Source organism: Phoca vitulina, unplaced genomic scaffold (genome assembly GCF_004348235.1).
Source record: "Phoca vitulina isolate PV1807 unplaced genomic scaffold, GSC_HSeal_1.0 scaffold20, whole genome shotgun sequence".
NCBI lineage: Eukaryota > Metazoa > Chordata > Mammalia > Carnivora > Phocidae > Phoca > Phoca vitulina.
This window is the reverse complement of record NW_022589723.1, coordinates 16,145,711-16,169,030: the sequence shown is the minus strand read 5'-3', so window position 1 is coordinate 16,169,030 and position 23,320 is coordinate 16,145,711. Positions and strand designations below refer to the sequence as shown.

Below are 23,320 nucleotides of genomic sequence, written 5' to 3'. Positions count from 1 at the left end.
AGGAGGTTGGTGAGACTGGTTTTCATTTTGGTTTCGGTTAAGAAGAGAACTTGGGTTTAGGGATCAAAATTACTTTATCATATCTAGAAAAATCTCCCCAGAAAACCTTAGAAATTTGACTATAAAAGTTAAATGTTGAAAATGATATAAATATATTTTTACTGAAAGTGCATTTAAGTAGATATGCTTATTTTAAGCAAGTTTCCCCTTTACAGTATCAGTAAACCAGAAGATGATCGACCTTAGGCATTTAAATTTAACAATGAGGAAAATAAAATAAAATCCACAATTACTGTTAAATGATCAAATGATGTCAGGGATAAGATTGCTAATTAAATAATGGATTTCTAAGAAGGTGCGGAGCTTGACGCTAAACAGCATGTTGTAAATCTTGAAAATGGTTCTCTGCTTTTTCACCTGGGATAAATTGATGGGATAATTTAAAGCTTCGTTTGGATTTCAGAGCTAATTCTCTTATGCAAATAGGCTGAGTTTATTGGACTTGATTCAGTTAACTTTTTCACCACTTAATAATAAAACTAGTATTAACAACATGCTATCGTTGGTTTTCTTCTCTACAGACATTGATGAGTGTGAAGATAACCCCAATATCTGTGATGGCGGTCAGTGTACAAACATACCCGGGGAGTACAGGTGCTTGTGTTATGATGGATTCATGGCATCTGAAGACATGAAGACTTGTGTAGGTGAGCAAAGAACACAGAATTTCCCATTTTGTCTGGTTATTCACAAGCACTGTTAAATTACATAAAGATTAGTTTGGGAAGTTGATAAATGGATCCTATGGGAAAAGTAAGGATATTTAGGGCCATATTATTAATATTTCAAAGCCAGCATTCCAAAGAGCAACTTTCTTGTGACTGTGATATGATGTTCTTGTCAGATATATTATTTGGACTGAGCTAACCATTGGTCAACCCCACACAGATATTTGTTTTAAGTCTGTGCATTATTTCTGTCCACTTATCCCTTCTTATGCTGTGACTGGAATTTAGGTCTTTTAAATATTTTACTAAAGACAAGCAAAATTTATTTCTGACAATAATATAGTAGACTCTAGACCTGATTGTATTCTATTGCTGTGTCTTCAAATTTGTTGTACTTTTCTTCCACAATATCTAATCCCATTCAGTATCTTTGTAATCTTAGACATTGTAGTTTCATCTCTAAAAATTTGATTTGGGTCATTTTTCACATCTTCCCTTCTCTACTTGATAGGTCCAATCATTCCCCTAGCTTTTTGAGCCTATTAAATAGAGTTATAATAACTGCTTTAATGTCCTTGTCTACTAATTCCATCATCTGTGTCAGTTCTGGGTCATTTGAGTAAATTGACTTTCTTCCTCATTATGGGTCATATTTTCCTGCCTCATTGAATGCCTGGTAATTTTTGACTGGATGCCAGACATGATAAATTTTGACTTACTAGTTGCTAGATATTTTTGTAGCCCTAGAAATATTCTTGGGCTTTATTCTGGAACCCAGATAAGTTATTTGGAAACAGATGGGTCCTTTCAAAGTCTTGCTTTTATGCTTTTAAGCAGCAGTTACTCTGAGGCTTATTTTGCCCCATGACTGAGGCAAGACCCTTCTGAATTATGAGATTTTCCAGTCTGACCAGTAGGAACAGGCACAATTCTGGGCCTTCTGTGAGCTCTGATGATTGTTCCCTCTAATTCTTTTGCATGGTATTTCCCCTAGCTTTGAGTAGTTTCCTTACATGAATGCATTGATCACCACTCATCTGAATATGTGACAGGGACCCTTTGCAGGTCCCCAGAGCTCTCTCTCTCTCTGCAGCTTTCTTCTGTCCTTTACTCTGCCCTGTAAACTCTGGCTACCTCGGCCTTCCAGGACTTCCAGTGTTATCCCCTCAACTCTGGGACACTACCCAGCTCCATCTGTCATCCCTTTCCCTATGTCATGGTCTTAAAACTGTCCCTACACCGTAATCCGGGACATTCATAGAACTCACCTAGCTTGTTTCTGTCAGGCAACACCATCTTCTGTTGCCTCTGAGGTCCTTTTGCTGGTGTTTCATACAGGAAAATAAATTCCATCTCTATTACTCCATCTTGGCCAGAAATAAGAGTCTAGAATTGAAAATATTTGAATTCTGTCACATTTAGATCTTCAGAAAACCTTTACCGAATATTTATGAAGTGAATATCATAAAAAGTAGATAATTTTAAATTTGGGAAAGAAGTGAAGTTTGTAACTATCTGCACTAAGACTATTAGTTCATCTATCCTTTCTTTTAAATATTGGAAACTAAAATGTTGGCAGTTGCAGACTGAATTAAAATTTTTATCTTGCAACAGAATATGCTGCTTTAAAAAGTTTTCTAGACTGTCACATCAGTAAGCTCTAAGTGCAGCCTAGAGTCAGTCAGTTTATTTGCTTACTTGACCTCCTGCTCATGGCCCAGATAAAGAGCCAGTCGACCTGGTTAGCCTGCAGGATAGAAGGCAAGTATGAATTGAGCTCTGTAAATATGACACTTTTTTTTTTTTGAGTAAAAAATTTTCTAATTTATTTTCTAATTTCCAATTTATTTGTCATAGTTGTTTTATCTCAGGAAAAAAGTTTTCAATGGTATCAAATAGTTTTATGTATTAATAATATTTATATTTTGCAGATGTCAATGAATGTGACCTGAATCCAAATATCTGCCTAAGTGGAACCTGTGAAAACACTAAAGGCTCATTTATCTGCCACTGTGATATGGGATATTCAGGCAAAAAAGGAAAAACTGGCTGTACAGGTATGTTTTTTCAATTCGAACAAAAAACGCTTGATGGTTAAGAGACTACTACTAGAGTAATACAAGTTTTAAAACTACTAACATTTTAATTGCTTTATAAAGCATTGTGTATACCGTTTTTCATTAACTTAGCCTGCCCTTCTTTGAAACTTGTCATACTTTAGATCTACGCTGAAGCTTTTTTCTTTACCTGTGAAAAAAGGCATGTTGGATGAATTACCACTATAACTAACACCATAAATATCACATTTTTATGAGGTTAAAAATCACATTTTTATAACAAAGTAGTTAACATGCTAATTACCAAACATTCCTATCCCTTTATTAAAGCAAGCCTCTCTCGTCAACATTTCATTTAAGGTTTTATAACTCAGGTTTTAAAGAAACATCCTGTAATTCGTATTTTTCATCAATTCCCATCAGTCTTCCAGTTCCTTAAATTAGTGTGCTTTTGATGTATTAAGTTGCTTTAGCCCAAATAATTCCTGGGGATTAGCAAATCTTATGAGGTGATAATTAAACCATTTGTAATTTTGTTTGCTTAATACCAATAGTCCATAAGAAAATCTTTTCACAATATTTGTAGAAGTTTATTTTATTAAACATCAAATAAAAGAAGTCACTCTGTGTGGATGATATTGTTATTAAGCGTTTAGTTGGTGTTTTCAAATTTGAGGCCATGATGGTAAGTATGTGGAATAATATAATAAAGCTTTACTATAGTTACTTATAGTAATATAACAGATTATGGGATATAACATAATTTAAAACATAATGGAGATCATGGTGAGCTTGAATTAGGTAATGGCATTATTTCTTTACAAATAACAGACTTTAATTCCAAAAGCCAGTTTGGCAAGCCCTTGTGACTTGAAACGAACATTAAAATATTTGCAGATTGGCAATGTAGTAAATGTCCTTTTCTTAATTATATCAACATTTTTTCAATAAAGTTTGCAAGGATATTTATTATCATTCCAAACTGTCCAATAATGCTAAGTTTCAAATTTATAGATATACAAGATAATGCCAATAGTATTACTATTGGTTCAAAAATGACAAATTCTAGCCAAATTATAAAAAGAAGCATGAAGCTAGAATGCCCTCATGCTCACTATATTACTCTTCATATGAAGCATGGCTAGGGGTCCATTCTAATAAGTGGAACAGTGTTTAAAATCTCAACTACTGGTCTCTGGGGTACAAATGTTGCTTAGCTCAGTATGTCTATGGTTCATGCTTTATTGTAAGCTTTCCAGATAAATATAGGACTTGAGGTAAGGGGTGGTGGTCTGGCACTAATGTAGGGAAAGGTAAGATAGTTCCATATTGCATTTTACCTAATAGAGGCTAATACCATTGTTTGGTTCAGTTGAACTCACTGAAATTCAGCCGAGAGAACCAAGAGGCTTACAGAGGGAGAAGTTAATCTAATGGGACAGTCTTCATTCCCTATAAGAAAAGGATCTTTAGAATTTCATGCTCCAAATTCCAGCTAACAGAGGCATGTGCAGAGGCCGATTATTTTAGGCTTTTCACCATGAAGAGAGGTTAAGTTTTCATACAATAGTAATATCATTGTAGGTAAATGAGATATAATATATATAATGCCCTTGGCACAGTGCTTGGTATACAGTGGCTGGTCAATAAATAGTAGCTATTGTTGTCACTGTAAAATGAGACCTACAGACACAGTGTCTAGAAGCCATTTTGATTAAAGTTCAGCAAAATTCTATACTACTAGTGACTGATACATGCTTGAAATTGGTTTAAACTCTGTTTATGCAAAGGCTTGTTTTTCATAATTGAGTTTGCACTGTGGTGATGAGAGCCATCTACTCCATATTAGATGAGATGACACCAGTTTTACACTAAGAACAGCAGTCTTTTGGTAAATTGCATGAACAGAAACTTAGATTTGAGGTCCAAAAAATACTCTATTCTTTCCTACGGGCCAACATCCCCCTACTTTTAAATTGTAGCCTAAAATGACTTTTCAGTTTCATCGAACCCAGCCAGCACTATCGGGAGAAGACTGGAGTTTCATAGCCCTTTTGATACCATAGCAGCGGGGCATGCGATATTCTCATGTGAAGTCGTAGAGCTCTGGATTTTATTGCTAGTTCTTCCACTGGTTCATGAGCTTGAACATCTCACCAGGGCGCCTTATAGTTATGCAAGTGTTCCTCTTGGGTAAGCACCCCTGCAGTGAGGTATGGAAAGGGGGTGCATCAGGGAGGGAAGAAAAAGAGGTCCTCTGTAAATACTGTTATTCAACCAAAGGTATCATGTTTGATTGGAAATGACTTACACAAACAGAAATTGGCAGCGAGTTTGGTATACTTAAAAACAAGTTTTAAAAAATCTGAGCCAAAATGTATTTTTAATCCCATGTAACTAGGGCTCTTTTAGCCTGCTTTTAGTTTAAAATTAGTGTCTCTCCCAACTTAGAATACCATCAGGTTACCCTGGTGATAGTCATGTTAAAGACAAGTGTTTATAATGTCCCAGGCAACTAATGTACATAGAGATATGTATCTTGCCTAATGGGATAAGCAAGCCACACCACAAATAACAGTGAAGAACAAACCTGGAACAATGTTTTTGATGATATATGTAAATATATTTTTGTACATATATAATATATATACAGACATACAATGTGTATACTTATAATATCTATAATATATGTGTGTGTGTGTATATATGTATGTATATATATTTGAGTACCCTGTAAAGGAATTATAAAAATATGTATGCTATTTCATAGGGAAGAACGTTGTTTCATGAGAACTCAAAAAATGTCCTCTGGGTTCCATTACAGCTTTGTCTAAATATTTCAGCTCCCTTGTCATTACTGATTGTTTCCATTTTAACAAATAAACATGTTTTTTTTCCTCACAATCACTTTAGCAGTGCTCAGAATCCACCCACTGACTTACATTCCTAGCCCACACAGATGTTAAGGTTTTCTTTTTTCTCCTTAAGCTTTGTTCAAATCATGGGTATTGCTGAGGAGAACATTCGATTTAATGGAGGGAGAATGTCCATTTGCTTAAAATCTAGAACACAGCTCTTCTGTCCTTAGCGTAAGGGGGCTGGATTACAGGTGTTCTGTGGCCCACACGCAAGGCTTCTGCTGCTCATTCTACATCTTTGTAATTAGACAACAAATTGGAAGAAGGAGAAGCAGGTTGCTGCTAGGTGCCATCCTTGGTGGGTCCTGGCTTTCACAAACTAATTTGTAAGAACCTGCCTCCCATCACGTGCTCACTCAGTCATTTAGTGAGCAAGCATGCCATTAAAATCAGAATTGTTTTCAGTTAGAATAGCAGCATATCTGGGTAATTCCATTTCTCAAACTCTCTGCTTCTTTTCACACGAGAAATGTTACTCATAGGTCTTAGTCCATGACAGAGAATCATATACTTCAAAACCATCAGGACTCAGGGAGAATTTGTGCCCATTTCCTTCCAGCTTCTTATCACTGCTAATTGTCCTCTACTGGCTGTCAGCCTGTGAAAACTCCGTGGGTGTTCAGTTAAATCGTCTTGGCTCGAATTTGGATCCAAATTGAGAAACCCAAGCCTTCACGTTTGGCCTCTCCATTTACTCTCATGTCCTCTTCCCCAAGGCCCAATCAAGGAGATCTGACAGTGTACCAGCCCTGCTGCGACCGATGCCCAGATGGCAGGAGGGCAGGTGTGTGGGGGTGATACGGCCTCCCCACCAAGGCCAGCGCAGCTAAGAGCACAATCCCTTACTCGAGTGTCAGGGGACACACCCAGAACCTGTGAGTGGGGTCTGCTCAGACCACACCCTTGCCTGTCAAGACAGCCATGCAAGGAGGACCTTTGAGTCTTTGTGAGGGAACTTTGGTGGGGTTAAGGAGGTTGCAGTGTCAGCCCTAAATTTGAATTTCCTTGCTTTTCTTGGCGTGGGCTTATTCTTAATCTTCAAAAAGGAATTTTCTGTCTGGAGCAAACTTGTGGGGGAAAGAGAACATTTGTACAGAAAGAGATGTTCCTGGCAATCATGTGCTATGTTGCCTTCACACTATTAAGGAGTAGATATTTGAATACAGCATTTTGTTTGCTTGTTTGCCTTATGGCTCAGTTTCCCCTTCTGTTTGCTTTTATAATAAAGTGCAGTCTTAGGCCCAAATCTGCCATGGAAATAATTAATAAATAATAGTTGGCAATAGTATGCATGCACATATACACACATGAAAGAGCTCTTCCTCAAAGATGCCTTTACACCTTACGACCAACTCTTTCTAATTCACTTGTTACACACCAAGAGCAAGTCACTGAGATAATGACTTAAACAAATATTCATAAAATGGATATTGGTTCCTGAGTCTCGTCTCCTAGTATCCTAAAGCCTATGATACATAGCTTCTTGCAGAGAGAATTTCTTCTCACCTTGAAAACATTGCAGTAAAACCACATGTATTTTCTTGAGTTAGAAATTTATATTAGCATATTATTGATTTAAAAAGGGAGGGAGACTCCTTTTAAAAGAAATGGCTGCTTTCTTAATTGCAAGATTAAGTATGGAAGGTAAAAAACTCATATGAAAATCAGGTTCCCTTTGGTCCTTAGAAAATTGGAAAGAAAAAGATTACTAGAATTACTAGATTGACAGGCTATGATCATCTCTGAAAATTGTACTTAGTAGAAAAGATTAGTGAAAATTTCTGTAAGTCTGTTAATGCTCACAAAGATTTTGAGAACTCCAGAAAGTAGGACTTAGAATAAAGTCCTTATGTGACTGAACAAATCAGCACGATTAGGCTGCCGTGGCCCAAGGGAAAAAGTGCCAAGCAGCGGACAGGGAAAATGAGTTCTAACGGACTCAGAAATAAGTTCTGCCACTTACTGACTTTGGGGTCCTTGAAGGTCCCCATATTCTTGGGGACCATGGTATCCTCCTCTGAGTGAGAATTAGGAATGTCAAATTCTGAGTTTTTTCCACTTAGAAAATTCCTTGACTTTATAACATTAAGAAGCTTCAATACTTAGGCAATGGAAGCTCATCGTTTCTACCAAACTCAGAGATCAGGACAGGTAAAGGAGGGAAATGAAGATAGGACTCTGCGAAAGTGGTCCTTCACTCTGAGGGGAGTGATTACCTGAGGAAGAAAGAAGTGTTGATGGTCCTACTTGGGAGCCCATGAGGTCAGGCTTACTTTCTTGAATTCCCGTGCATACTTAACCACTATTATCCCTGGGCTGGCCTTCCTCCTCATTTCCTTGGAATGTGCCGTGCTCAATTATTCAGTTGGTTAAAGCTTCCAGTCACAAGTCTAAAGCTGCCTGGTATGTGCCTCCCTTGACCTGCTTTAATAACTCAATAGATTCATGTGGCTGCCAGGGCTACATTAAAATTCACCCATACAATACATTGTAATTGTAAGAACTTTCTTCCAGACGTGTTTTTATTTTAGGATTGTTAGTGTTGTTACAAAGTATCTTTGTAGGAGAAATGTCATTATTTTATTTTGTGTTTGCTCTAGAAGTTATGATGAAGCCAAAGATGGCAGGACCATTTCAGGGCTTCAGATGGAACATTTGGCAAACGGCGTGTTTCCAAACACTTTCAAATCATTTAATTGGGCTTCTTAAGTAAACAAAAGGGTAAACACAAGTTGCTTGCCCAGTTTCTTTTTCATGCCACTTTTCAAATGAGCACTGAAAATTCTTGCAGCATTTCACATGCCAAAACTATCCTTCTTGACCTAAGTTTTGTGTTAGACGTTTGTTTCCGTATAGAGTCATAGTAGCCATACTTACGAGTTCTTGTTCTTAGTTAATGAAAAAGTTGTTATAAGGTGAAGAACCTGTCTTTCATTATGGATTCATTTTGCCGAATAAAGATTCTGATACCAATTTCAATTCTGATCACCAACAGGGTGTCTTAAAATTAAGCTCAATTCTGATGACAGTATCTACCCGGAGGTAGTGAAAAATTCCACAGGTTAATTACACAAGACTATCCTCATTTCAGATGCCAATCACAAGTCCAGGTTGTTACCTGTGCTTTTGAATGACTGGCTATTAATCCTATAAATTAGAGGTTCCCACCACCCCTCTATCTCATCACAGAACCCAGGAAACCAGTTTCCTTGCTAGATTACCAGTTTATTATAAAAGGATATAACTCAGGGACAGCCGGGGAGAAAGGATGCACAGGGCAAGGCATGGGGCAGGGGTGTGGAGCTTCAAGGCCCTCTCTGAGCAAGCCATTCTCCCCCAATCTCCACATGTTCACCAATCCAGAAGCTCTCTGAACCCATCTTTTTGTGTTTTATGGAGGCTGCATTACATAGGCATGATTGATCAAATATCTGGTCATTGCTATTGATTCAGCCCCCAGCCTCTCTCCCATGGAGGTCAGGGAGGTGGAACTGAATCACGTGGTTGATTCTCCTGGCAACGAACCCCATCCTTAGGTGAAGTCCAAAATTTACCTCATCAGTATTACAAAAAGACACCTTTGTGCTCTCATCACTAAGGTAATTTCAAGGGTTTTAGGGAGCTCTGTACCAGAATCAGGGACAAAGACTAAATGTTTATTTCTTATTATAAATCACAGTATCACAGAAAACAAAACATTTCACTTTATATTTTATAGCACTTTTATATTATAGAGTCTGTCTTGGCTAAATTTGGAAATGAGATTTTGGAGAATGGAGAACTTTCAAGAATTTGGAGTCTTTTAGTAATGTTATAAAATGAAATTCAGTGCTCCATGCAATACATGCCCTCCTTAATACCCATTACCAGGCTAACCCATCCCCCCCCCCCAAAACCCTCAGTTTGTTTCTTGGAGTCCATAGTCTCTCGTGGTTCCTCTCCCCCTCCGATTCCCCCCCCCTTCCTTTTTCCCTTCCTTCTCCTAATGTCCTCCATGCTGTTCCTTATGTTCCACCAATAAGTGAAACCATATGATAATTGACTTTCTGTGCTTGACTTATTTCACTTAGCGTAATCTCCCCCAGTCCCATCCATGTTGATGTAAAAGTTGGATATTCATTCTTTCTGATGGCTGAGTAATATTCCATTATATATACGGACCACATCTTCTTTATCCATTTGTCTGTTGAAGGGCATCTCGGCTCTTTCCACAGTTGGGCTATTGATGTACTGTATGGGGACTAACATAACATAATAAAATTAAATTAAATTAAAAAAAATGAAATTCAACTGAGTAAAATTTGAAGATCTTATTGGCTTTATTCCATGATTTATGCATCCAGCAGCATCCCATCTGGCAAAATCAAAGGAGCTCCAAGGAGCTGTACAAAATGGAAGGCTTTTCCAGTAGAAAGGGGGAGAGAAACAAGGAAAGAAGAGGTTGTTTCAGGCAAGGTCACCTTCCTATGGGGACAGAAGAGGTCTATCAGGTAGATTACCTCTTAGTGCTAACCAGGTACCTCCAGATTGACTGGTTAAAAGTCTCATTCCTGAAAGAGGCTGCAATTAAGTTAGGTATTGAGCCATGGTTTGCTGATATGGGGCTTAGCACAAGTGACTCCATTTTAGGCCTATTGTCTCTTTTTGACAGTAATGTGACCTTAATCTGGTACTCCTTTTACAGAAAAATCTCCATTGGATAGATTTGAGTTTTACATGAAATATACAAGAAGGCTTGGGTCTCCAATGTGCTAGAACTCTAAGAAGCTAGAGGAAAGATGATTCACTCACCGCCTTAAGGAAAATTCCCTATAAATGTTTGAATTAGCAATGCCTAAAATAAAACTTTTATAAAAAATAAAGCATAATTAAATAATATAGTATTTCCATTTAAGAATAATATATATATATATAGTAACATATGAGTGAAAACGTTTTCTAGTATACCAACAACATTGTATTCCTTTGTCTGTATGAGATATGATAACAATGTGTACCATTACTCTATAGTTGACTTAATAAAAATATTGGGAATAGAAACATGTGACCATGCGTGTTAACGCCATAGAACATTAGGCAAATTACTTTTTAAGGTCTTCAACTGGAAAGAGGTTCATTTTGTTTTGCAGTGACCGGACACTGACATTAAAATAATAGAGAGATAATTAGAATTAATAATAGCAAGTAGCATCATCTTGTCCTTTCTTTATAAATTAAAATTTAAAGCTGTTCAATATATGTAGAGTTATATATGTGGATGCTAAACCAATCTATATTCTACTATGGAAAGTGTGCAAGTGAGTCAACTTTTGAAGTTGCTAGTTGCTATTGCTAAGTTATTTAAAAGACCAAAAAGGCATCCATGCTAAACGTTTTTTTAAATTTTTTTATTGTTATGTTAATCCCCATACATTACATCATTAGTTTTTGATGTAGTGTTCCATGATTCATTGTTTGTGCATAACACCCAGTGCTCCATGCAGAATGTGCCCTCCTCAATACCCATCACCAGGCTAACCCATCCTCCCACCCCACTCCCCTCTAGAACCCTCAGTTTGTTTTTCAGAGTCCATAGTCTCTCATGGTTCGTCTCCCCCTCCGATTCCCCCCCTTCATTCTTCCCCTCCTGCTATCTTTTTTTTTTTCTTAACATATATTGCATTATTTGTTTCAGAGGTACAGGTCTGCGATTCAACAGTCTTACGCAATTCACAGCACTCACCATAGCACATACCCTCCCCAATGTCTCTCACCCAGCCACCTCATCCCTCCCACCCCCCCCACTCCAGCAACCCTGTTTGTTTCCTGAGATTAAGAATTCCTCATATCAGTGAGGTTATATGATACATGTCTTTCTCTGTTTGACTTATTTTGCTCACATGCTAAACGTTTTTTAAACCACTGGTGATTTTTCCAGACATCAATGAATGTGAAATTGGAGCACACAACTGTGACAGACATGCTATATGTACCAACACGGCAGGGAGCTTCAAGTGTAGCTGCAGCCCTGGATGGATTGGAGATGGCATTAAGTGCACCGGTGGGTTGAAAAATAATTGCTTCTCATGCGCTGCATAGATTGTAAATATGAAAATATTAATTCTGTAAAGAAAAAGGTGTATACTACTGACTTTAAATGGGATGCTTTTTGTTCATAATGATGTGACTGTTTTCCATAAGATCTGGACGAATGCTCCAATGGAACACACATGTGCAGCCAACATGCAGACTGCAAGAACACCATGGGCTCTTACCGCTGCCTTTGTAAAGAAGGGTACACGGGTGACGGCTTCACCTGTACAGGTAGGCTCGTGCTGGGAACCGCTGCATAAATGGCCCTCAGGGAAGCCAGGTGTTTCACCATCTTTCAGACTGTCAGTTCTTCAGGTCTGTTATAGTCAATCTTTAACAGAGAAGATTACTTATTTGAAACTACATCCCCGTGGAATGGAAATTTGGAGTCAGGTCAATTAGGGAGACCTCAGAAGCTAAATGTAGTTAAATAGCTGATCTGGGTATCACCATACCCAGTGATGTCATTGCTTTAAAAAAAATCACACTTCCTTTTATAATCCTTAGCCTTTATATTTTTGTACCTATTTCTCACCGTTGACTTGTTTTCTATGCCAAACCCGAGGGTGAGCTTGCTGTAGAAAGCTATGTAAGGAAAAGGGATTCAGACGTTCTAGATCATGATAAGATATTGAGATCCATTTCATATGACTTGAAAGCATTAGTGTATCCTGAGCACTTTGCTCGAGACGCCATTTAAACATAAAGGAGACCAAGGCCCAGTCAGTTGATTTACCTGGAACTTTTTCAACTCGCTGAAAATGTTTATCATATTTGAAATTGTTTTTGTCCATCCCAGTGAAGTTTTGTCATCCTAAACCTCCCGTTACTCCTTAGAAAATATTCAGAGTTTCATGTATTAGGTATATATGGTTCGTGTGTTTGATATTTAGTGCCTGTGGTTATTAGCAAAGCTCAGTAGAGATTGAGCAGACAGGAATGTTTGGCCTCCTCCATAGATGATGTTCTAGGTCCGAGCCGAGTCTGAAACCTGAGAAATGGGCACAAATCACGGCACGTTATTCCTGTCATGCATGTGTCCTTCTGTGCACGACCTTGCTCGTGAAAGCCTTGATTTGAATGATTCATTTGACTTATTCTTCCTTTTACATCATTAGGGATAATTTAGCACTCAGGATTCTGAACCTGAACCCCATATTCATGGACTATTCAATACTAACATTCAAAGAAGGGGAAAGGATGGGTTTAGAGGTTGTCAAATAGAAACTATGATGAAACCCCGCTACACTCAGGAAGTTGACAGTGATAAAATAAATAAATAAATAAAAGATCTGAGGAACTGGAAAGCTCCTAACTGGGGAAGAATAACTTGTGTGTCTTTCTGGCTGTAGATCTTGATGAGTGCTCGGAGAACCTGAATCTGTGTGGCAATGGCCAGTGCCTGAATGCCCCGGGAGGATACCGCTGTGAATGTGACATGGGCTTTGTGCCCAGTGCTGATGGGAAAGCCTGTGAAGGTAACTGACGGGGAAGCTGCCGGGGCCTTTGCAGGGCCGGACAAACTTAGGTTATTTAAACATTCCTGATTTTTTTTTTTTTTAACTGAGGTGTGTTTTGGCTTCACATCTGAGCTGGTCAGTTCCGTCTATGGAGGTACTGGGTCTCCAGCTGGACCATTTCTCTTTGTGCAGAGAAAAATCTCAGCTATCTGGCCACAAGCTGCACATCCAACCTTGGCCAGATGGTCTGCACGAGTACACCCGTTGGTCATTCCTATGACCAACTGAGAGAGAGGCTAACCAAGTGTGGTTAGCTCAGTGCAACCTGTTTATCCCCATTGCTAGGGGAAGGAGCTCAAAGCACTCATCCCCCAATCATGTCCCGTGGAAGGATCCTCTTTAAATATGTTTTTAATCTCTGCTATGGTTTGGTTTCTAGAAATAAAAGCTTTAAAATAATAACAGAGCAGATAATCTTCTCCATATGTAGAATAATGTACTGGGCATGTCTCACATGGTCTCTAAATATCTAATATATGTGAACATGGAACAGTCTTTTGCAAATCCATTCAGTAGGGGGCCCCTAGGGATAATGTTATATGTCATGCTGTCTCTCAGCACAAGGCTCTGTCTTCCTGAGGTGTTGGTCAGACAAGAAGAATCCTGGGAGCCTGTTGGCTCAGGATGGCTTCCACTAGGAAACACAAGGTTCTTCTCTTTCCCCACACTTGTCAGATTTAAGTGCATTATCCCTCACAGAGAAGAATTAGTGTCTACAGTGAACTAAAAAGATTTCAGTAGAAATAAACAAATGATAACCATTGACAGTAGAAGTTTAAACAAGACCCTGATTAATGTCTTAACTAATAATTGTTGCTTGTTAATAGGACATTAACTTAAAATCAGTCTTTAGCTATGACATGTATACTTATTCTCTCATAGGGTTCTATGTAAATACTTTTCTTTGTTATGGAACCATTAGGTGTTCTTTATACAGTTTATATTAACTATGCAGAGTTTGATATAAAATTCCTCTGAGGCAAGAAACCAGATTATGCTCTGGACCCTGTGCCTAATGCCTTGTTTACTCTTGTTACTCTGAACATCCAACCAAAACAGGTATTGTGCCACCTCTGGGAACATAAATAGTCACAGTCAGAGTTTTGCTTCTCTTCATGCTATAAGGGAAGGTTGTGTTTGTTTGTTTGTTCTTAATATAAATCATTGCCGGCAGAGGGGTTATGGCTATTTAAAGCCAGTCTCAAGGCTGCAATGTGTCCGCGTGTCAATTACCCAAGCAGGAGGTTAGCATGACGGGGGGAACCGGGGCCTGAAAGAAGCGTTTCTGCCAACAGTAGCAAGCACCCAACGTAGCTCTAGGGATACAGAGGATTATAAAACAGATTATAAAAGTTACCACAAAGCCTTTGTGGTTTGTAAAATTTTAACCCACTATAAAAACAGTGACTGTGTAGATAAGAACAACCAAAGAACTGGGTCTAAGGTAGCCTTTTGGACTCTTACTTCACAAAAGGGACATGGGCCCGTGTGACATACCAGAAACTCTACATATATAATGCTTAGCCTACTGCTTGGCATGTAATGGGGGCTGAAAAAAAGTGAGTTCTCACCTAAGAGGCTTCACTTACATGGCAGAGGGTCTACCAGGCTATAGGACAAGCACCTAGATTGAGGTCAGATAGTCTTCACTTTCTTAATAACATCAGGTGATGACATTAGGCAGTTCCTTTAGCAAAGAAATAAATCTCCTTTCTCCCCCTTTGTGTCCCTCCCCCAAGATATCGATGAGTGCTCCCTTCCGAACATTTGTGTTTTTGGAACTTGCCACAACCTTCCCGGCCTGTTCCGTTGTGAGTGCGAGATAGGCTACGAACTGGACAGAAGTGGCGGGAACTGCACAGGTAAGACATCTGTTCACATGGGAATCTGCTCCCTGCTGTCCTGGGGACCTGGCTGTTGGGCCTCACTGGGACCCCCGCCCCACGATTACTCAGAGTCACAAAAGAAAAGTGGGGATGAAGCAATAGGAAGCACAGGTTACATGTGAGGATGCAGAGGGAGGAGCAGCAGGCCGTTGAAGGAGCAGGGTCTGGAGCCTCACCATCAAGCTCATGCTGCAGAAGAAGGTTCCAGGGGTGCCCTGGCTATTAGGCTTCCCAGCTATTCCTTTTCTCCTCAGGCACATTTGCAGAGAGTTTCCTTTTGAAGGCCATGCACTGCGCTGGGATCATGAGTTTTCTCCTTGCACTTCTCCACTGTGACACCCGCTCCTTGCCACCCTGGCCTGTCTGTGGTCACCAGGGAATGTGATACAGAGAGCTCACCTACCAATTTCTAGCATGGAGATTGTTTTCTTGTGAAGCAAGGAGCTCTCGGGGAGCATAAGAAAAAAAATGAGAAAAGCCGTAGGCCCTCAGTAGACCGTCACTTGGTTCACTTTGGCACTGAGTTAAGACTTTGCAAGACATTTGCAATTCTCTTTCCCAGGCCACCCGTCCATTCAAGGATATTGAGGAAACATGTTCCTTTCTGGATAGGCGCAGGATTTCAGGGGGGAAAATGTATTTTTTCCAGCTACGTAAACAAGCTATGATTCAGTGGCTCTCCAGGTTATGACCACCACCACTACCACCATCACGACCACCTCCCTAAAATAAATTTGGACCAGAGTACTCCTCCCCAGACATTCTTCTCCTGTTTTTTTTCTGAAAGCTATTATGACACCAAGCTGGGCCTCTAGCACACCTCAGGAGGTTGCCTCTCCACGGCCTGTACCCCTTCCTCGGCACCCCGGATTACTGTCAGCATCATTCTGTCTGACCTTATTTCCCTTTAGTTTGCCCTGTCCCTCCAAGTTCACATGCAATCGGAACAAATGAATTGTCTGCTGTGGAACCTACAGGAGGGTTACAAGGTCCAAGGCAGGGTGGGAGGGAAGCCCAAGGAGAAGGTATCCTCCTCATTCCCCATTCTCTTCTCTCTGAGTCAGATTGTCTGTTCTTGAGTATTTCATGAGTGTTCAAAACAGACAAAAGGATTATACCGGGTGCAATGTGCCAAAATCCATGTCCTAAATCTGGAATTCTGCACATATTTTTGGAATAGAAACTGAAAGGGAAATATTCCACACAGCACCAGTGATGGGAGAGTGACTCTTAGCCGGCTTGAAGGAACATGCTAAGCCTTGTGCATGCATCTGTGCTCATACTCAGCTGCACCAAGGCAAGCATGCCCAGTTGGGGAAGCGGCAGAAGTTGCCTGCTCCTAAGGGTTCCCTGGGACATCTTGCTCTAATTTGATGAAATAACAAGCCACACATATTAAATATATTTTCTTAAAACCTGTGTCTGAATTTTTGGTTGACCGAGGTCACAGTAGTGTTTTGCTTTCAGTTACCTTGACTGGAATATTTTTCCTTGTTCCAAAGTTATATTTTCTCCTGATGACAAATTTGAATGCTAAATGTGTTCCAGGGGAAAAAGACCAAAGACTATGACATATTTCCTTCCTGAGGGGTTTTATTTCAGAAGTGGAAGACTGTGTATTTCTAGGTGTAATTATAGCTAGTAACTCTTAAAATTCTTGTTGGGAGCCCCAGACCCGGAGCTACTGTTTTATGGTGATGTCTGCCCCCACATTGGCTGATAAGTGTGCCCCTTGCTGTTTGGTTTTAGACGTTAATGAGTGTCTGGATCCAACCACGTGCATCAGTGGGAACTGCGTCAACACCCCAGGCAGCTATACCTGCGATTGTCCCCCTGACTTTGAGCTGAACCCAACCCGAGTTGGCTGTGTTGGTAAGATCTTAAAACTTCTTAGAGAAGTATATTTTTATTTTTAAAGCAGCCTTGAACATTCCACTCTCAAATTTTAAAAAAGTAATAATGTAAAAATTTCAACATTTCCTAAATCGGGCTTATACTCTCAGTTATTTTTTTTCTATAGGTTAAAGTCCCAGTATATGTGTTTGGGCACTTCTTAGTTTCCTAAGAAAGTAAATTATGGTTTTTAAGCAGTTTCTGAGAGGGATTTGAATTTTCAATCCTCACCTAGAGAGAATCTTCCTGACACTCTTTTGTTCATATATGGTAAATAGATACCCGCTCTGGGAATTGCTATCTGGATATTCGACCTCGAGGAGACAATGGGGATACAGCCTGTAGCAATGAAATTGGAGTTGGCGTCTCCAAGGCTTCCTGCTGTTGCTCTTTGGGTAAAGCCTGGGGTACTCCTTGTGAGCTGTGCCCTCCTGTGAACACATGTAAGTGGACATCCTCCTGCTTATTATTATTACTCCCGCTCAGGCCAGCTCTCCTTTCTAGATCACAGGATGGAAACCACAGAGGGGGAGAGTTGCCACCAGTCTCTACTCTTTGGTCAGGGAAGGGAGATCAAAACTCTCAGCCCCACTGAGGGACCCCACTCCCAATTTGGGTGTCAGAAGTGTCCCCGGTTGGCTTGTACTAAAAGGTCAGGTGGGGCAGGCCACATTTCACTTCTTTCTGAGTGGAAAGTAGATAGCATTATTTTAAAGAAGACTTTCCAGCGAGGTTACTTATAGAATATTTGCTTACCTTCCAAGGAACACATTGATTGATCTCTTCTGTCATCTATTAGCTAGTTTTCAAAATCTCTAGGACAGACTAGGGTGTCCCTGGGTGAAAGAGAAGCAATTAGTCAAGTAAATATGAAAGGGAAGACTATTTCTATTCTTGTGATATGACTTGAAAGAAAGCTTTAGAATGTGATTGTAAGGACAGAAATAAGTCTTCTAAAAAATATAAAAGGCTTCTCATTTTTCTAAGTGGGTCCTATATCAGGATTCAGAGTCAGATATAGCTTCTTAGGCAAAGGTTAGTGGTGCTGTTAATAGTGTATATTGGGATAGGTACAGATTCTTTCCTTGCTGAAGGGTCATTTATTCACTTGTTCTAAAATTATTTGCTGAGTACCTAGAGTGTATACTTTGGGTGTGCAAAGATGAATTAGACTAGGTTCTGCCTTCCAGAAGTGTACAGTCTAGCAAAATACTATTCAGACAGAAAAGCTATAATTCAGTGTAGGTCTCAATAAGGGAAGAAAAAACAGACACAGTGCCATAAGCAGGAGAAGGAGCACTCCTGGTTCCAGTTAGGACTCTATCACCCACCACCCATGTCACTTTGGGCCAGTTACTTAGAAAGATTGAGTTTCCTCATTCATATAATGCCTTGTAGGATTAAAAGAAGTCATTCATGTCCAGGATATTGAGGCCACAGGGATGAATGCTTACTTAGCAGGCACCTCCTTCTCTCTTCTCTTAAGAAAGGGAACTCAGTTCTGAATGGCAGAGGTAGTGATGACTTTGGGCGTTTTTTTAATTGTCCTTGAAGGAAGGGTGTGACCTGAAGGAGAAGACTAAAAAGAGTGGATGTTTGCAGGAAGGGGAGGAAAGAACAAAAGAAATAGGGGGATAGTTAATTTCATTGATGTTGAAAGAAACAAGCCAAGATGTTTAAGTAGGAGAGTCAGCTCTATTGATTAATAATGATTGGCAAAGCAATAGAGGTCCATACTACCCCAAACTGGATCAGAGCTAGAACTGGAATATATACATGTATACATTTAGGCATACACACATAGCATTTCAGAAAGCCAGGAGAGGGATTATCAGATTTGGAAAGACCACGATGATTATGAAAGAGCTGATTCTTATCGAAGCTCACCAGGATGACACAGCAGATTAGGTTCATTCTTATTCACGTGGTCCTGTATATATCACACCACTGGTGCATGGCACCGAAAAAAAGGTTTTTGCGTGAAATACTTGAATGACAGAATTAATGGGGGGAATCAAAGGATGCTGTACAAAGTTGGTTTAGGAAACTAGGGGAATCAGTACTGCCCTCCATAGAAACAGAGGAGCAAGACAGATCTCTAGGCATTAAAGAGTAAAGTGGGATGGGAGGGGCGCCTGGGTGGCTCAGTTGGTTAAGCTCTTGCCTTCGGCTCAGGTCATGATCCCAGGGTCCTGGATTAAGCCCCACATTGGGGTCCTTGCTCAGCTGGACCTTCTGCTTCTCCCTCTGCCCTTCTCCCCAGCTTGTGTTCTCTCTCTCTCTCTCTCTCTCTCTAACAAATAAATAAAAATCTTAAAAAAAAAAAGAAAGAAAGAAAGAAAGAAAGAAAAGTGGGGTGGAAACCAAGAAAGAACAGCTTTTCCTAAGTTTCTGTTTGGAAAGGGTTTTGGAGACAGGCCGATTAACATTATTAAGAAAGGAATTACAGCCTTACAGAAGAAGTAAAGCTGAACAAAACATGAAAATGGAGGAGTTTGTTAGAAAATAAAAAGGGGAAGAAAATCTTTACAAAGAAATAGTGAATAAATAAATAAAATGTTCCCAAGAACATGAGGCCAGGAGAGTAAGTGGGGGGGGGGGCCAAAAACTAGGGACAGTGGGCTGACACTTATTTGGAGCACATAGTAAAAGCCATTTGAAAATAACACGTATACACAAAGTTGTTAACTTGCTTAAGATGGGTGGGGTAAGTGCTAAAGATTCCTGAAAGTGAATATTTTCAGTTGGATACGTCAGTCTTTCTCTTGAGAACACTATTTCTAGAAGTTTTCAATTCAAAAGAACTCAATTTGATTTTTTGTTTCAATAGCTGAGTACAAAATTCTTTGTCCTGGAGGAGAAGGTTTTCGGCCCAATCCTATCACTGTTATATTGGAAGGTAATTCTGTATCCTTGATCTTCAAGTATGCACATTTTGAACTTCCTCGGGTTTATTGACAATGCTGAAGAAATGCCGTTGTTTTCATTGTGATAGACATTGATGAGTGCCAAGAACTCCCGGGGCTGTGCCAAGGCGGGAAATGTATCAACACATTTGGCAGTTTCCAGTGCCGCTGTCCGACTGGTTACTACCTGAACGAAGATACCCGAGTGTGTGATGGTAAGTGGTCCTGATAGGATGGTGAGTTCTTTCAACTATTGAGACCTGACCCCAAAAGCCAGCGTAGAATCACCAGTGAAACTAAGAATTTAGCAATATAGCGCAATGGTCTAGACATGAACATAGCTAGCTGCACAAGGGGCAGCTTGCATTGTTACTGACATGCTATCATTTCCTGTACACCCCAAATCTTCCTCTTTTTCTAAGAAAAGTGGAGTTTTATTATCTTGGGCCATAGTCTCACTTATGTCTGCAGTTTTCTGGGCACTTTAGAAAAGCCATTTCTGTTAGAGTGGCACAGACTCATTTCAGTGACTTCTGTATTCTGGGAGGTTCTTAGTTCCTCTTCTTCCTGTTCTTCACAATTTATCATCTGTACTAATGCAGCAAAATGAGCTTCCCTTAAAAAGGCAGCCTCTTTGGTTTTATGATGGAAGTGGTAACTCCTGTTCATCCTGTGTTATTGGAAAGATGGGGACATTGACCACTTTTGGCTTTCAGAGCACTTTGACCATAGACCAGGGTGGGAGAGATGGTTTTCTTCTATATGTTCTATATGCAGGAGTCACACAACTAGTTAGGGAAGATAGCCCCTTGTATCCTGGAGGAGAAATATTCCTTCGGATCTCCAAAGGGCTTAATAGGTGACCTCGGTAAGTGGCAACCTCACTGGGTGTTAGTTGAGTATATGACACAGCTGAGTATATGACATATAGTTGAGCTATATGACACAGCTCTAAGACCCCTGGAATGAACAAAGATTAGAATCAACCCCTATGTTTGAAAATGGGGATAGAGGCGTGAAATACCTACCTCCATACTACCTTACCAATGCAGATTCACGAAGCCAATGGTTGATGGCTTCAGGATATATCATATCCTTCCATCAATTTTGAGAACATTTGAAGTATTAGCTGTCTTTCTGAAGGATAGTTGAGAATTATAATTTGTCTGCATTTCCATCTTTGCATGCCTTTGAGGATGTTACGGACTCATTTACTAGGAACTCATATCAGAAGGCAAAACCTCTTTTTCCAGAACTTCCTTTCCTGAAAACACACACATGAGCATAGACAAAGGACACTGATGAGTTAAACATCTATTTTTCTTATCCAGATTTCCAAGTGCCCCTGTGGATTTTCTCCACCATTGTCAGCATTTATAGGGACACTGAGTCTCAGGCCATTCCACAGAGTAAAGTTTTCCTATTCACATGCCATTTTCTCTTTGGATTCCAGATGTGAATGAATGTGAAACCCCCGGAATTTGTGGTCCAGGAACATGTTACAACACTGTCGGCAACTACACCTGTATCTGTCCTCCAGACTACATGCAAGTGAATGGGGGAAATAACTGCATGGGTAAGTCCAGGCTTTCCTGAACCATGCAAGTTTGGTCCTCATCTGCAAGACCAGCAGTTGGTCCTTAGTGTTACGTTACTCATCAGACCGAGTGCTGCCTGCCACCCTTTTGCTATCTTTGTGAAAGCCTCCTCCCTTGTAAACCATAAGCTTGACCTTTCTTCCCCACCTTGTGTGGGTGGTTGGGAGTTTTCTTTAAAATGTAATGTTGGAAAATCCCAAACAACAGTTTCATAGTACTTCTTTTGTTTGACTTTGGGTGTATCTTTATACAATTATATTTACAGCACTGACCTACAGCATTAAAACATCATGAGTCGGAAATGAGAAAATTGCTGCCAAATAGCAGTGGAGAATTGTTACTAAGAGACTGGGTGGAGAGTCGTGTAAAAGTTTATTAATGCTGCAGCTCCATAATGACTTCGTTCTGAGCACAAAATACCAGGGAATACATTTCTCAAAGTTCCCTTTCTGAGAGCAGCATATGTGGGTAGAAAATTGTGTAAGGGCAGGCTATTCCTGCAAGTTGCAATAAAATCCAAAAGAAGTGCAGTCCTTGAGTATCCCCTTAGAAATCTGTCGTGCTCTCCCTGCGACATCACCAACCGCTTCGCTCTAGATATGAGAAGAAGTTTGTGCTACAGAAACTATTATGCTGACAACCAGACCTGTGACGGAGAACTTTTGTTCAATATGACAAAGAAGATGTGCTGTTGTTCCTACAACATTGGCCGGGCCTGGAATAAGCCCTGTGAACAGTGTCCCATCCCAAGCACAGGTGAGTTGCACCATTGACAAAAACGTAGGTTGATAAATTATGCATGGGCTGTTGGGGAAATGAGTCTCAACAAGGGAAGAGAAGGGTTCATTGTTTACCCTCCTAAGCAAAGATTCGCTCACAGAGGCGAATGTTTAAACTCACAGTTCTGGCTGAAAATTGAGTCACAGAACACACTTTCTAACTTGTACACTAGTTCATTCACCAGACTTATAGACTCAGCATATCATAAAAATATAAACATTGTAATTGTTATGGCGTTCACCATGTAGCTAAAAGACTGGAAACACTAGGCGAAGCAATATGACAGATAGGTGAGCCATATTCCTATTATCCTTACTTATTTGTAACTGGTCTTGTTCCAAAAAGAATTTAAGGCAACCCACAAAGATTTGAATGTAAAATAAGAAGGCCTAAGGCAAATGGCAAACAAGGGTAAGAAACTTGGAGCAAGGAGCGAGGCTAATATGCAAAAATCCAAGCTGGGAATTTCTACACACTTGCCAAAGATGAGCAATAAGTTTGGCTCCAAACTTCCTAGCAGCTCATATAAAAAGGGAACGATAATCAAGTCTAAGAGTCTCAATGACTATAAAGCAAACCTAACACCATGCGAAAGCACAACTCTTCTTGAGAGAAATTTTTTCTTATATCCTCATAGAGAAAAATCTATATGATGTTATTTGTTTTAAAGAAGTCTAACCCATGTCCTTGGAGTAAATGAAGTGAATTGGTGCATGGTTCTTATATCAGCTGGTAAATGATGACATCATCAGTTAGAGTGAATGAACTGTGATGTAGTTATTGATTAGAACATTCTGTAGTGGGCGCCTGGGTGGCTCAGATGGTTAAGCGTCTGCCTTCGGCTCAGGTCATGATCCCGGGGTCCCGGGATCGAGTCCCGCATCGGGCTCCCTGCTAGGCGGGGAGCCTGCTTCTCCCTCTGCCTCTGCCTCTCTCTCTCTCTCTCTCTGACTCTCATGAAT

At 40.0% G+C, this 23,320-nt stretch overlaps 1 protein-coding gene across 3 annotated transcripts in view; it reads left to right on the top strand.

The window, feature by feature from the left end:
- Positions 1–23,320, top strand: part of FBN1 (fibrillin 1) — a 227,712-nt gene that overhangs the window by 156,597 nt on the left and 47,795 nt on the right. For all 3 annotated transcript variants that reach the window (XR_004301028.1, XM_032417484.1, XM_032417485.1), the window contains 12 exons: positions 582–707; positions 2,660–2,785; positions 11,621–11,743; positions 11,884–12,006; positions 13,128–13,253; positions 15,035–15,157; positions 16,931–17,053; positions 17,353–17,517; positions 19,905–19,973; positions 20,070–20,195; positions 21,434–21,556; positions 22,176–22,334. Coding sequence is in view for 2 of the 3 variants with exons in the window: in XM_032417484.1 (XP_032273375.1) it covers positions 582–707; positions 2,660–2,785; positions 11,621–11,743; positions 11,884–12,006; positions 13,128–13,253; positions 15,035–15,157; positions 16,931–17,053; positions 17,353–17,517; positions 19,905–19,973; positions 20,070–20,195; positions 21,434–21,556; positions 22,176–22,334 (1,512 nt within the window). In the remaining variant the exon portion in view is untranslated. The remainder of the gene's footprint in view (positions 1–581; positions 708–2,659; positions 2,786–11,620; positions 11,744–11,883; positions 12,007–13,127; positions 13,254–15,034; positions 15,158–16,930; positions 17,054–17,352; positions 17,518–19,904; positions 19,974–20,069; positions 20,196–21,433; positions 21,557–22,175; positions 22,335–23,320) is intronic.